The 14,313-nt window shown below is 28.9% G+C and overlaps 3 protein-coding genes across 3 annotated transcripts, besides 2 other annotated features; 2 read left to right on the top strand and 1 right to left on the bottom strand.

The window, feature by feature from the left end:
- Window positions 1–4,192: part of a mobile genetic element that runs on past the window's edge.
- TVAGG3_0878800 (uncharacterized protein) lies at window positions 2,124–2,723 on the bottom strand (the record flags this gene model as incomplete). The annotated part of the gene is made up of 1 exon (XM_051250345.1): window positions 2,124–2,723. A coding segment is annotated over one exon (600 nt), but the record flags the coding sequence as incomplete, so codon positions are not given.
- Window positions 4,193–5,326: 1,134 nt separating the features above from the next.
- TVAGG3_0878780 (uncharacterized protein) lies at window positions 5,327–5,542 on the top strand (the record flags this gene model as incomplete). Its single annotated transcript, XM_001309347.1, has 1 exon — window positions 5,327–5,542. One exon carries the CDS (start codon window positions 5,327–5,329, stop codon window positions 5,540–5,542), a length of 216 nt encoding a protein of 71 aa, XP_001309348.1.
- A 7,035-nt stretch (window positions 5,543–12,577) lies between these two features.
- Window positions 12,578–13,341: a mobile genetic element.
- Window positions 13,342–13,611: 270 nt separating this feature from the next.
- On the top strand, window positions 13,612–14,190 carry TVAGG3_0878760 (uncharacterized protein; the record flags this gene model as incomplete). The annotated part of the gene is made up of 1 exon (XM_001309348.2): window positions 13,612–14,190. The coding sequence occupies one exon, from the start codon at window positions 13,612–13,614 to the stop codon at window positions 14,188–14,190; it is 579 nt and encodes a 192-aa protein (XP_001309349.1).
- Window positions 14,191–14,313: the final 123 nt, after the last annotated feature.

Here is a 14,313-nt window from a genome sequence, read left to right as displayed (position 1 = left end):
AGGTCAGTTATTCTAAATTTAATATTTGATAAATCTTTTGAATGAAGAATAAATGAATTCCCGGATAATTGAAACGGATATGATAAAGAAAATGTGTTTAAGTTGATGGATAAAATGTTTTGTATTGATGGGTAAGAGTTAGGGTCTAATGTTTGATGTGAAAATCTCATTGGGGTATTAACTTTATCACATTTGATTAAAATGAAATTGGATCCGGTGTCAGAATACAAAACATCCCCAACATCTTTTTCAAAATTTAATATCCCCAACAATGAACGAAGATGAGGAGTACAAAATTTAATTTCAGCGGAATTTAAAAGGTTATTTATTTCATCAAGTTCAAAAAGTTTATCAGGTTTTGATTTAAAATTTTCTTCATACCATACGATAAATGATTCATTTAAATAACTTAAAATCGTGTTAATATCCCATTTCGCTATCACATTATTTATATACATATCATACGTTTTTTCATGGTCATCTTTAATAAATGATATATAATCTGAAGGTCTAAAAGAATGGGATTAAATTTACCACTCACAGAAACGAGAGTAACATTATAAATTCCACTAACTGTTAAATTTAATTCACAACTATTATTCGAAATAATATTGATAATTGACATTTTTATTACGATAAAAATATGTGTAAAGCGTTATTTTCCAGTGATAAATAAAACTAGAATAAGATTACTCAAGAATTCATAAATTCAACGAATAAGAAATTCATTCATGTTATAAATTTTAGTGTTTTCAAAAATATGAGTCGATGTCATATTCATCAACAGGTTATATTTCACTTCATTCAAATTTAGTTCAATCAAACCCATATAATGACCATTTCATAAGATTTTCAGATGGTATTAAAAATGTAATTGATAGATTAAAATATGAACAGATTGACAATATCGAATTTTTGGAATTTTGGTTTAAATATCCTGATGGAAAAAAGATTGAAGTTAAAGATAAAGCTGATACTATAACAAAAACAATTACAATGACTGATCCGGATAGTGGGAACAAAAAGAAATAAAACAAACGATAGAAACTGGTGAAAGGTCAATTATTATTGATTATGATTCAAAGGATTATTATTCGATAATGTTAATGCTTGAATATTAAATAGCCTTAACAAGAATTTTTCAAGTGATATTTATATTCATCAACTATTTTATTATAAATATTATTATATGTTAAATGAAGTTTAGTTGTTGTTCCATTCTTTGATATCTTAATTGTGCTAATATCCTTTATAGGATTTATTTTTGCAACTGTTCCACAGCATGAAACCTCATCATCTATGAAAAATTGAATCTTAACGTCTGAATCTTGAACATCACAAAGAATGGCGATAATGTGAATTAATGATTCATAAGGTAAAATAATTAAACCGGATTGGTCAATTAAATTTATTATTGAATCATAATTATTAATTATTATATCACGGTAAATTTTCATTAATTCAGAATTGATGTCTATTTTATATGGGTTCTCGATGTTTGATGAAAGAGGTGGGGGGTATGTTGGATAAGTGGGAATTTCAACAGGTTCTTTACCAGGTTCAGATAAAATGATTGGGTCTCCATTCTCATGGTTTTCTTCATTCTCATCCTCCTTTTTCGGTAAGTCACGAGTTAATAAATTTGGTTGAGTTGCTGACCTTGTTAATTCAGGGCTAACATTAACTTTAACATTTTGAATAATTCGTGATTTATCATCATTTACGTTATAACCAACCGTAATCTCTGCTTTTGCGTTAGTGTTCTTTTGACTAGTGAAACGTCTTCTCATTTATATTCGAATAAAAAAAATATATTTAAACTTTTATTTTGCTGGAACTTTTGAATCTATTATTCCCTGTATTTGTTCATGAAGTTGATTTTTAGCTGTTTCATCGAAATTAATAGACCGAATATATTCATTAATTGCATTCTTATAATCAACTGATTTCTCAAATTTTCTTTTATCTGATTCCTTAACTAAATCATAAGTTAAACCTCGTTGCTGATATAATGGTTTCTTAATTAAATCTTTGAATGCTTGAGATAAAGCACCTGATGCAATTCTTGCTACTATAATTGGTTGGAATTGCTGTTTAAGTTCATCTTTAACATTTGCGAAAACTGGATCGAATAAAGCAACTTTAAAGAATTTCTTAGCTGAAATTTCAGGTCTAATATTTGCATATTGACCATCAAACTGGTTAGAATATCGTGGTAATCCATCCGGTCCCTCTTCAATAGCATTTAATTCTTCATTGAAATAAGAATATGGATTATGACGGTATGAATTAATTGGACCATTTTCACCTTCTCCAATGTATTGTTTAACAGCTTTTCCATTTTCATCAAATTGCATAGGATAACGTTCATTATATGCTTTACGTTTAGGATAATCACTTATAGTTAATTTGTAACCATTTATGACTTTAATATTACCTTGACCATCAGTAACGAAAACTTCATTTATACCATCAGGTTTTCCATTTGGACCCGTAATGTCTGCTTCGTGTGCTTCCCAATTTGGACCATGACGTTTGGCATATGCTTGAGCTTCTGGTAATGTTAAAACGTTTCTCATTTGTTTAACATCTTTTTGAAGACCAGCAACAATATGAACTAATTCTTTCATTCCATCAGGAACTTTCATAGTTCTATTATATGCACCCCTTTTGTTTGTCCCTTGTTTTAATGGAACCTGTAGAAGATTTGCTATTTCTGTCATGTTTAATTATAAATAAAAAATAAAAATTAATTATAAAAAGTTAATCAAATTTAACACTTCCTTTATTTAAATCAACTATTATTTTTCCATGTTCACCTAATTGCTGATATTGTGTGTAAAGTTCATTAATGCTCATTGGTAAATTCACTTGATAAAGCATAACGTTCAACTGTTGACGACTAAACCCACTGAAAATGAAAAGTGTTGATAGATTTGATTTAATGTTTGTGCTTAATGCTTTGAAGTATTGAACAGCCATAAAGAATGAACACTGAATGTGTCGACATTGAGTTAATAACTGATTAAAATATGATTTCTCATTTGTTATTAGTTTTGATTTCACTGCATCATCTAGAAAAATGAGTGAATGCAAAAATTCTCTATCAAAAATTTGAAATAGAAAGTGTTTCAAATAATTCATCCTGTTGTTTATCAATAATTTTATCCTCTAATCCTTGCTTCTTGATTGTATTATATAATTCTTTATACATTAAAAAGTTTTTTAAATAATTTTCTGCTTCTTCTTGTGATAAATAAATAATTGGAATTTTGATTAAATGCTTTAAAGATTCAAATGTATCATCTGAAGGTGAACCTGAACGGTTGATATAAATTAACACATGTGAATGGGGGGAAGTGTTAGCAATAATGATAATTTGTTTTAATATTGTTAATGTTTTACCTTTATTCTGTTTACCAATTGCTGCAGTGATTGAATTTAAGTAACATTCAGAATATGGAATTTTCATTAATTTTTCCTTAGATAGAGCATTTCTATTATCACTCAATGCTTCATTAATCATATCATCTACGTATGTATTATATACGCCTGCTAATTCTTCATAAGGGGTGGATGAATTTAAATCCATTTAATCAAAAATAAATTTATAATTTTAAACATTTCTATTCATCAATATTTCATCATATGAACTTCTATACTGCGGTGGTGTACCTGTTGGATGATATTTCAAACCTTCATCCGGTGTCCATGTCCAATATGTAGTCCTAGTAAACCAAACCTGAGGAGGATTTGTCACCTTTGAACAGTAAGTGTCATTTTCACCCTGAATGATTGGATAAGCTTTCACTTGTACTGTAACTTGTGAGTTGAAAGTTTCTAATCCATCAAAGAATATACCCGCTCCATCACGTTGAACTGGAATAGTGCATAAGAATGAAGTTTGGTCTTTCCATGTTCTAGTTAATGGCTTGCCATCATCATCATTTAGTGGTCTAGTTAATGAGTCCTCGTATTCTTCCGTGCATTCATTCACTCCATCTAAATCAGAAGCTTGAAGCATACGTGTAAAGAATATGTCACCCACTGTTGTCATCGCTTGATCGGGGAAGTTTCTGGAATCTATAGTGACCTGAAGACCTCGAAGCATTGGATTTTCTAAAACTGTTCTTTGCATTGCATTCTTCGGAAATGATAACACAACATCTGTAACATTATGAAGAGCGTATGAGAAATCTGAGCTAATACCTTCAGGAGTGATGCAACCTCCATTTAGTGAACGAACGTCAATATGTTGAGCTAGAATCATGAATGGATCTTCCTTACTAAATAAACGTGGTATTGCTTTAACTGATTCTTCAATTAAACCGTATCCTGGTGTAATGCATTTATCCTCTAAAACTTCCATCTTTGTGCATGAAATAATAACGTCATCAATTGTTGCGTCAGCAGATGTAGCGGCTAAGCTTGTAATTAATTTGGCAGGAAGTCCGATTTGTTGGAATTTGCGATCATATTTATAAACATGATTCATAATCTTTTCATAATTTTCATCAGTTATCTTTTCATAAACGTAATTTTGTAAATCAGCAACTCTTAACGGGTCAACCTGACAAAATACTAAAGTATCCCTGAAAACATAATATTTAAGAATGATATCACCAAATGATTTAGGATAATCATCGAACGCCTGAAATGCTAACAAATCATTTACCGGAATAATCATATCAAAAGTGACATCAACTTCTTCATTTGCTCTCTTGAAAACTTCTGAAGGGTCAATATATTTACCACATACTGAGTTATCATATTTTTGAACATTATTATATAACGAATGAACAAACTTTTTAACTTTCCTTTCTGATTTTGGTTTATATGTTGCAAATGCGAAAGATTCACGGGCGCAATCCATCTGAAGATAACCGGCATCACCTCTTTCGGTTTCTACTTCTAATTGTTTAAAGCTTTGATTTGATGATTTGTAACCAACGAATAAACGTAAGCATTTAAAAGTGGCATCACATGTGAAAGATTTATTTGAAACTAGAGTTGCTTTAACTTTGCGTTTAATATATGTGTCACCTAATTGGTTCACATCATGAGCCGGATTTGTAATTCTTAAATGAGTTTGTTTATCATCAAAATATGGAGCATCAGAGTCATAGCATGAACTTTCAAGTTCTCTATAATATCTTCTACCGTCATTCTTTGCGAATATTTCATTTATCTTTTCGAATGAATGAAACACATTTCCATTAATCGGTTTAGTGTTTGGCACTAAATAGTTAGTCGTCATTTATCATTAAATAAAAAATCAAAATTAAAAGATGGAAATGAATTTTTAATTTTAATGAAATAATCAACTATGGCTGCAGGTATATTTAAGAAACTGTGGGATAGAGTAAAAAGAGGAGCGAGTAAAGTTTGGGAAACATTGAAGAAGGGAGCAAATTGGATATTTAAGAATAAAGAAGCAATTAGTGACGTTGCTGAATCAATAACACCAAAAGCTGCCCCAATAAGAGAAATTTTAAATAAAGGAGAAAAAGTTTATCAAAGACTACAACCGATACTGAGATAAAAATAATTTTAAAATAATTTATTTTTCCACTATCTTCCTCCTATTTTATTAAGTATTCCTTCAGCTATTCCACCAACTGCGTTACCTGCTTGTGCTCCCATCGCCGGATTACCTGCTTTAGTACCTAATACTCCACCTATGATAGTTCCTGCCGTTTTCGCTACTGGTGCCAAAAAGTTTGCAATGGGTTTAATAATCTTTTGATGAACCCAACCCGCAGCTTTCTTAATTCCATCCCATAATTTTTTAAAGAATCCTGCCGCCATTTCTGATTTAATATTAATTAAAAAAATATATTTCATCACTTATATTCTAATTTTTATTTAATGATAAATGAAACCGATTTTAAAAATAAATGAAACAGAGGAGGAAGAAATAAATGAAAGTGAAAATGTTCAACAAAAAATAAACGTTGTTAAACCAATTACTGAAATAAAAATTTTTTCATCTGTTGAAGAATTTAATGACTATTATGCTAATAATAAAAAATTATTTGAAGAATTGACAACATGTAAATTGAATAAAATGTTTAAAGTTGATGGATTCAAAATTTCAAAAATAAAAGGAGTGATTAGTTTGAAATCTATTCCTCAATCAAGAATCACCTCATTAATGAAAATAGATGATTTAACAAAAAGAATAGAAGAGATTGAAGAAAGAATGAATCAAATAATTGATTTCATAAATTCAAATAATCATTTATTTCTTAAAGTTCAATGTTGAACTCATCAAATTCTTCTTCATCATTACCATTACCATTACCATTAGCGAGTTTATTTACTCTTTCAACTCTATCTTTTGATAGTCTTGCGTTTAATTTTTTCTGAAGTTTTTCGTTACCAAGTTCTAAAATTTTACAGAGTAGGTGTCAAAAGTGCTTACTCTTAAACAACCGTCGGATTTCCGGGTGAAATCGTGACACACTTTCGTCTTTCGTAGGCGGTGGTGGTTGTTACAAAAGGTAACTTCGAATGTAGCGTGAAATCTGCAAAAAAATTCTGAAATTTGAATGGATAACACAAAAATTGAATAGTTTACGTCAATAAAAAAGAGAAAAATGAAGCCAATGTGTCTCGAACCTAGGACTTAGAGCACCAATCACACTGTTTATCCCATTACACTACATGCATCTCTCACCTCAGTGAATGAGATCAACTATATGATAACTTTTTCCCCATTATATTCTTGTGGAAAAGTGACAAATAGCAACTTTGACCCTCTCTCAAATTTTACACGGATGATATTTAAACTCGTTAAATTCTTTTTCCTCAGTTTTAATCATTAATCTACAAAGAACTTTAGTGAGGTGGTTTTGTTGTTTAAACCATTTATCCTTAATATTTGTTATAAATTCAATATCCGGAATTAATTCCCAAATTTTTGAATTTTCGATTAATTTACCATCAAATGCAAAAACAATAGGTTTAATATTAAACTTACCTTTATAAAATAAACTTTGTATGTAATCATCAAAATAAACGTCTACTTGTTTAACCTGGGTGAGAATTGGTGAAAGTTTATTCATTAATTGATTTACAGTCACGAATCTTGATTCACTCATTTCATACAAAATAAAAAATAATAAACATAACTAAGTTTTAATTTTTCGTAAGAAGTTTGATTCCATTCAGTTATTCAACAATGTTTAATTAATCGTGGAATATCTGACATCATCTATATATAGCTTCTTTTATTTCATTATGTATGGGCTGAGTGTAAATGTCTTACAATTTTTAAAATTTTTAAATCTTGATTTATTCAAAAACGTAAGAATAAAAACCGTAAGAATCATACATTTTTTACTTCATATGTCAAAAAAAATGATACAAAATCGCTCAATATTGTATGAATTCTTACGTTTACAAAAAAAGTCACACAACCCGTCATATACTACTACTCTAATTTGATGTCAATATCATATATTTTGTTGCATTTGTTTGTATTGGAATCGTTAAGATATTATCTTCTCTTGCTAAAAGAACATTAAAAAAAAGTGTGTTGGAGAGAAAGAAACCAGTAAACTTTAGGCCCTTTTTTTACCAATGCACTAAATCAAATACAGTAATAGCTTTTTAAATTAATATTATTAAGCATTTAAATAGTAATAGAGAGATGGCAAACGACCTCCGAACGAGCTCATCACTCGTTCTCCATCAATGATGGTGCCCATATAATTGTTTGTCGGCAGGATTCCTATCTTTTTGATTAAAAAAAGAAAATAGAATCTAAATTAAAATTCTTTAGCAATAGATTAAAGAAATTAATCTTTACCTCCTGAGAGGGATTGTATTTGCCAGTCAAATAGGTTATCGACTGGCTGGCTTCTCCACTGATTTAAGTATCAGTGGAAATAAGAAGAAGTTGCTAAAAAGCAACTTCAAGAAACGCTGCCATATTGCCCAAAACATAGCTTTTTCCCACAAATATAGCAGCGGATTCCCTTTCAGGAGGGGCATGATTCAATTTACAAGCTTAATTCAATAAAGCTTTCATGCATGTATTTGGTCCCCGTGCACTGAGCCAAAATGCATGCAAAGCACGTAGTTGACTACGTGGAACATGCCTTCCATGGGAAAAATGAAATCATCGTAAAATGGCTGTTAACTTCTCAAATTTTATTTTTTTCAAAAATTGAAACATCGAGTTGCATTTTTAGAAAATTTTGATTCTTGAAATTAATATAAGTACTTTTTAAAAAATAGCGTTTGTATTGAAATTTAAAGATTACAAAAACGTTAAATTCTGTAATCAAAATACAGAGTACACAATCACATCCTTCCAACCAAAATTTTGGCATAAAACTGTGGCCATAGACTACACCTAGGGTGTATACATAGATGGCTGAGTTTTTAGAAAATTGGCTAATAAAATCGTGAGATATTTTTTCCTCACTAATTATCTACAGAAATCACTGTATACAACTTCATATAGTCATCCAGTAAAAGAAACAGATCAGCATTTTATCATATAATCAATTTTATAACAAAATAAAACAGTAGAATTAATACAATTCACGTTATTAATATTAATTTGCAGCTTACAATATTCTAACCTTTATAACAGACAGCTCAAGGATCTCATTTGTACACGATAATCTTAGCATTACATTTTTACACTTCTAATTTGAAGATATTTAGACTAAAAACATTATTTATACTATTTTTATCAGAATACTTTACTGATTTAGCTTACATACGTTCACACGGTAATACATTTGTTTCAAAATTTCCATACTTTTTGATTTAATATTAAGTATTAAATATATATTTTAAAAATGACCGTTAATTCCCTCATATCATCTGATAGGAAATAAAATTGTGGTACTTATCCCTTTCTATTTTACTGTTAGTATTTCCAAAAAAAAATCGGAAAAAGAAAAATTTTATCAAAAATTAAATTTTTCACCTGAAAAAATGTATTTTGATTTTTTTTTGGAAAAACGAAATGAAGTATTATTACACAAACTTTGAATTCGAATTCTTTCTTCGTCTAAAAAGCAATAATTTTTGATTTCCATTTTTATTGTTTTATTAATATTCAATAAATGGCAGACTATATCTCTGAAGTTCTATTAAAAATGATATTGGCATAAGGAATTTCTATATTTCTTTCAAATAATTAATGTTTTTAATTTATCTACAACAAGTATATATAATAAGCGTAACTAGGTGTTTTCTCAAATGTTTCGTAATGATTATTTCTGGTGATATCAAACAATAACATTGAGATAAGCTTTCAAATTTCTTTTAAATCAATATTCTGATATCATTTAGCTAATAAATATTATTTAGTAAGAAAAAGATAAATTACTCGTGAAAAAACTCCTTGAAAGCATTTTCTGATTGAAATTTAATCTCTGCAGAAAAATTGTATTAGCTGATTTATTGAATATTTTAAAAATGTGTTTATCATTTGAATGTGATTTGAATCTCTGACTTTTTAGCAAAAATTCTTGCTGGATACAATCAAAATGAAATTAGATTTTCTTATGTACATTTATGTATACGTAATTTAGGACATCATGCAATTTAGAAGCTATTCTATTACTGTGAGTAGTTTACAACGACATTTAATGAAATTGCCAATTATAAACAGCCCGAAGATGGTTCTTAGGAGGCAACATGGATTGATAAAGTATAGCTGTTTATGTTATGATGGATTGACACATTGAAAGCTTATTTGATAACAAGCTTAATGATAACTATAGTGCTCCCAAAATCTCAGTAGTGAGGGCCCCTCAATATAAAATGTAAACCTCTGTGTATTGAATTGGGATTTGTAAACCTCACTACTCTAATTTTGATTGAGAGGGCAAGGCTCTGGACGCTTAATTTGAGGGCTTTTTTTTCTATGAGATTAAGAAAAGTTTTAAGACGAAGATTTTTACTATCTATATACAAGACAAAGAATGATAATAAATAGTTTTTTTGGAAAATAAGACGATAGGAATTATCAATGAAATCCAATTGATTTTGGGTCGAAATTAAGGAATACATACTAGCTTCTATGTAGTACCCTCTTTTCGAAATGAAATTTTGTAATTTGGAAAAAAATCCAAAATAAAATTTTGATTTGGAAGAATTTTGAGCTTTGTTACTAGAAATTTAGATTTATAGTTCCAAATCATTTCCTGCTGGATGATTTGAATTTGATGGCGAATTAAGAAATTCTACTTGACCTTTGAACGCATATGGAAAAGTATCCATTTTCTGCTAGTTTGGGATTGCTTTTCGGCTTGTTAATTCATTTATCCATCATACCACGAAAATAATAAACGAGCATTTTTTGTTCAGAAAATTGAAATCGCATTGTTTCATCAGAATTGATGCAGTAACTAACTGTAATATATCAAAATTCATTAAAATGTCTTGATTTTGAGTTTCAAAATATTAATGATTAAAAATGTGACCCAAATTGCAAATTTTTAATAAAACCAAGCAATTCATGATGTATACTGTTATAAATTTATGAGAAAGACAGGACTAACAAAATTAGATGTTTACATTTATTCAATATTCAAAATGTTTATTTTGAATTATCAATATAATTAAATCATATTGCATTTCATGCACGTTTTTTCTCTCAAAAAATTGAATTGCTATTCAACTGCGATTTTGAGATGACTATACATTGAATCAATTTTTTTTTGTCTTAAACAAATTCTATTCAGAAATGCCTGATTTGCTACTCAATTTCTCTACTGCCCACTTAACATACTCATGCTAGGAAATCTAGATTCTTCGGCTATTGACTCAAAAAACTTATAAACATTCAGAAAAATCAATGAATATATCTCCTCGAACATACATTCCAGAAATTTACGAATAATTGTTTGTAATATCAAATGATGCTCGTTTTCACCGACTTATTTCACTTATATTTGTTCTAATTAGTAATTTATTACTTGAATACTGAAAGGCAGGCATTATTGAGATTACTCAAGTATTCAGAAATTGCTAAATTTGAAAATGCAATCCATGTTTTGGTTCAAAATCTCTGATTTAGCAATTGATTGATATAAATGTTAAATATAATAGAAGTACAAAAAGATTTGATGTCAAATAAAATGATATAGTAAAAATAAGTTTTAGTGTTTTACGTAGTTGGTCGAATTCTCGCAATCAGAATGTGTTTGCGAGAATTTGAACGAATCCGGGCACAATGCACTTGCAATGTATCCGGTATGACTGTGTCCTGATCACACGATCAGACAATGCAGTCTTGTCGGTCGAATTCTCGCAATCAGAATGTGTTTGCGAGAATTTGAACGAATCCGGGCACAATGCACTTGCAATGTATCCGGTATGATAGAAACAGACACAATTGTCTGCATTGCTCTATCATTTCGCTCATATCCTCGCAATCAGAATGTGTTTGCGAGAATTTGAACAAATCCGGGCACAATGCACTTGCAATGTATCCGGTATGATAGAACCAGACACAATTGTCTGCATTGCTCTATCATTTCGCTCATATCCCCTCAATCTAATTATACTATAACATTTCCCCCCTTTTTTTAAATACTCCCTTTTTTCTTTAAATATTATCTCTCATTATTTACCATTTCAATACTGAAGAATTGAATAATATAGTTTAATTACAATTTTTTTTTATTTTTTAATCATCATCTCTACTCTATATATTATAGATATCCTTTTACACATTTAATAATCTCAATCTTGCTCCTTATATCCTTACGTCATTCAATAAAATTCATTTTTCAATCATAAATTAATTGCAATACATTATATATCGCCTATAATATTCTAAAGCTCTTTTTTGTATTTCAATTCATAATGCAATTAAATAAGTTTTTAATTTTTTCTTGATTGTGTATTCTGTTTTTATATGACGAGAAGTAAATGATTATTTATGCTAATGAGGATCCATTGATAATATTATTTTACGATTTTAAAATCTCAACTCCAACAAATTGGAAAAAACGAAGTGTCTCATAGATTCGAACCCTGGGAGTTTTCCACTAAAAAATTAATTATAACGATTGAGACAGCATTATAACCTTCAAATTCGATTTTATTGTTACTATTTAATTAATTCGAAGGTACCTGAAATTTGATGACGTTCGAATCGAAATTTTGAATTTATTTCAATAAATATGCTTGTTTATGTTCGATTATTATATGTTGCAAAATTTAAAGATTTATTCTTATCACATTCCCATAATTTGCAAAATGATCATTTCTGTATTTTATTCTATTATTCTAATCCATTCAACCAACCATACAAAACCATTAATGCATTATGCATAATGGGTTTTGTGACTTTTTTGTTACATCTATATATAGACGATGCATTAAAATATATTTATTTATAAATCATTAAAAAATTAACATTAATTTTAAAATAATTTATTTTTTTATCTTTTATAAAAGAAGCTATATATAGATGATGTCAGATATTCCGCGATTAATTAAACATCATTTAAATCCTGAATGGGTTAAACTTCAATTTAAAAATGAAGATTGTGAATTATTAAATGAATATGAAAGCCAAAATAAGCTAATGAGGTATAAATATCAATACCCTTTTACGATTATTGCTACTTTTTCGAAATAAAAGTAAAAACAAATTTATACTAATTTACTTCAAAATACAAAAGTATTTGACAGCTAAAATTAGTTACTTTAGCAAGCCTATCAATACCCTTTTACGATTATTGCTACTTTTTCGAAATAAAAGTAAAAACAAATTTATACTAATTTACTTCAAAATACAAAAGTATTTGACAGCTAAAATTAGTTACTTTAGCAAGCCTATCAATACCCTTTTACGATTATTGCTACTTTTTCGAAATAAAAGTAAAAACAAATTTATACTAATTTACTTCAAAATACAAAAGTATTTGACAGCTAAAATTAGTTACTTTAGCAAGCCTATCAATACCCTTTTACGATTATTGCTACTTTTTCGAAATAAAATAAATTTATTATCAAAAACCTTTTTTTTTCTTAGTAAAAATAAACGAAATTTTTTACCTTATGAACTTTTGATGGAAATATGCAAATTTAAAATAATAAAGAAAGCCGCGAGCGAAGCGATCGGCTTAGTTCGAAGATTTTGATTCAAATCTTTGCTGATCTGTAATTCGCGGAAGCCGCGAGCGAATCGAGCGGCTTAGGTCTAAGATTTTGATTCAAATCTTTGCTTATATTCCTTAAATTCTTTATGAAACTCGCAACAGTTCCATAAAAAATTTTAAATTCTAAACTGTCGAAATTACCGATCGGTAATCACACCCTTCACGGGTGTGTCACTTTTAGCTAAAATTACCCCTACTCAAACCGTCGCATCCCTATAACCGATATAATTCCCAATGGCCCCCTTACGCACACACAGAGTTTCAAGCCAAAATCAATGTTAGATTTTTGTTGGACACCCTTTGCTGGAAAAACAGAGTTATTAGCATTTGTGGAGTAGCCATAATTTGTTCAATGCTGAAACATCAGGCACAGATGCTAATGATATTTCTTGTAATAGAATTACTTCACATATGATTCAAAGATAAAAATATGATGGATAAATTTTAGAGAAAAAAATTGACAAAAAAAATGAGCAAAGAACAAAAGAGTGATTATACCCTTTTAAATTTAGTTAAAGAATGCACCAATGTAACAAGCAATTATAAAGATCTCGAAACATCATTTACAACACCCATTTCACACACTTCAATTACCGAAGATTCTCAATCAGAACCTCAAAGCTCTCAACCAGACAACAATGCATCAATGAATCAAAGTTCTAAACAAGCAAATAATTCTGCAAAGGAAAGCAAAAATTATAAATTTGAAAAACACGTAATACAAAAACAAACTCAAAGCACAATAAATCACACACAATCATCTCAGTTAACAGAATCACATATCACGTTTACTAAAATGGAATCAAACAAAACTCAACAAGAAAATAATTCTGAAATCAAAAGTATTAAATTCAAAAAATTCAAATATATTCGGAAAGCAAAGTACAATGACATTGTATATCATATTGATTTAATAGAAGAAACAACTAGAACTTCGGAAAATAATATATCCACCGAAAAAACGAAATATTACTACTTAAAGGGCGGACAAAGAAAAAACATCGATATTAATGATGGTAATTTTGAAGAAATTAAAGATTCTACATAGTAAGGAACTGATTAAAATTAAATCCAAAAATAATAACATTTCTTTTTGGTTTGACTATAAAATTATATGGTCAGATCGTATCTGTTTTTTTGCGCCCATTAGAATAAAGAATATTTTTTATTC

The sequence above is a fragment of the Trichomonas vaginalis genome, chromosome VI (genome assembly GCF_026262505.1).
Source record: "Trichomonas vaginalis G3 chromosome VI, whole genome shotgun sequence".
Taxonomy (NCBI): Eukaryota; Parabasalia; order Trichomonadida; family Trichomonadidae; genus Trichomonas; species Trichomonas vaginalis.
Note: the sequence above shows the minus strand (reverse complement) of the source record. Positions and strands in the feature narration are given on the sequence as shown.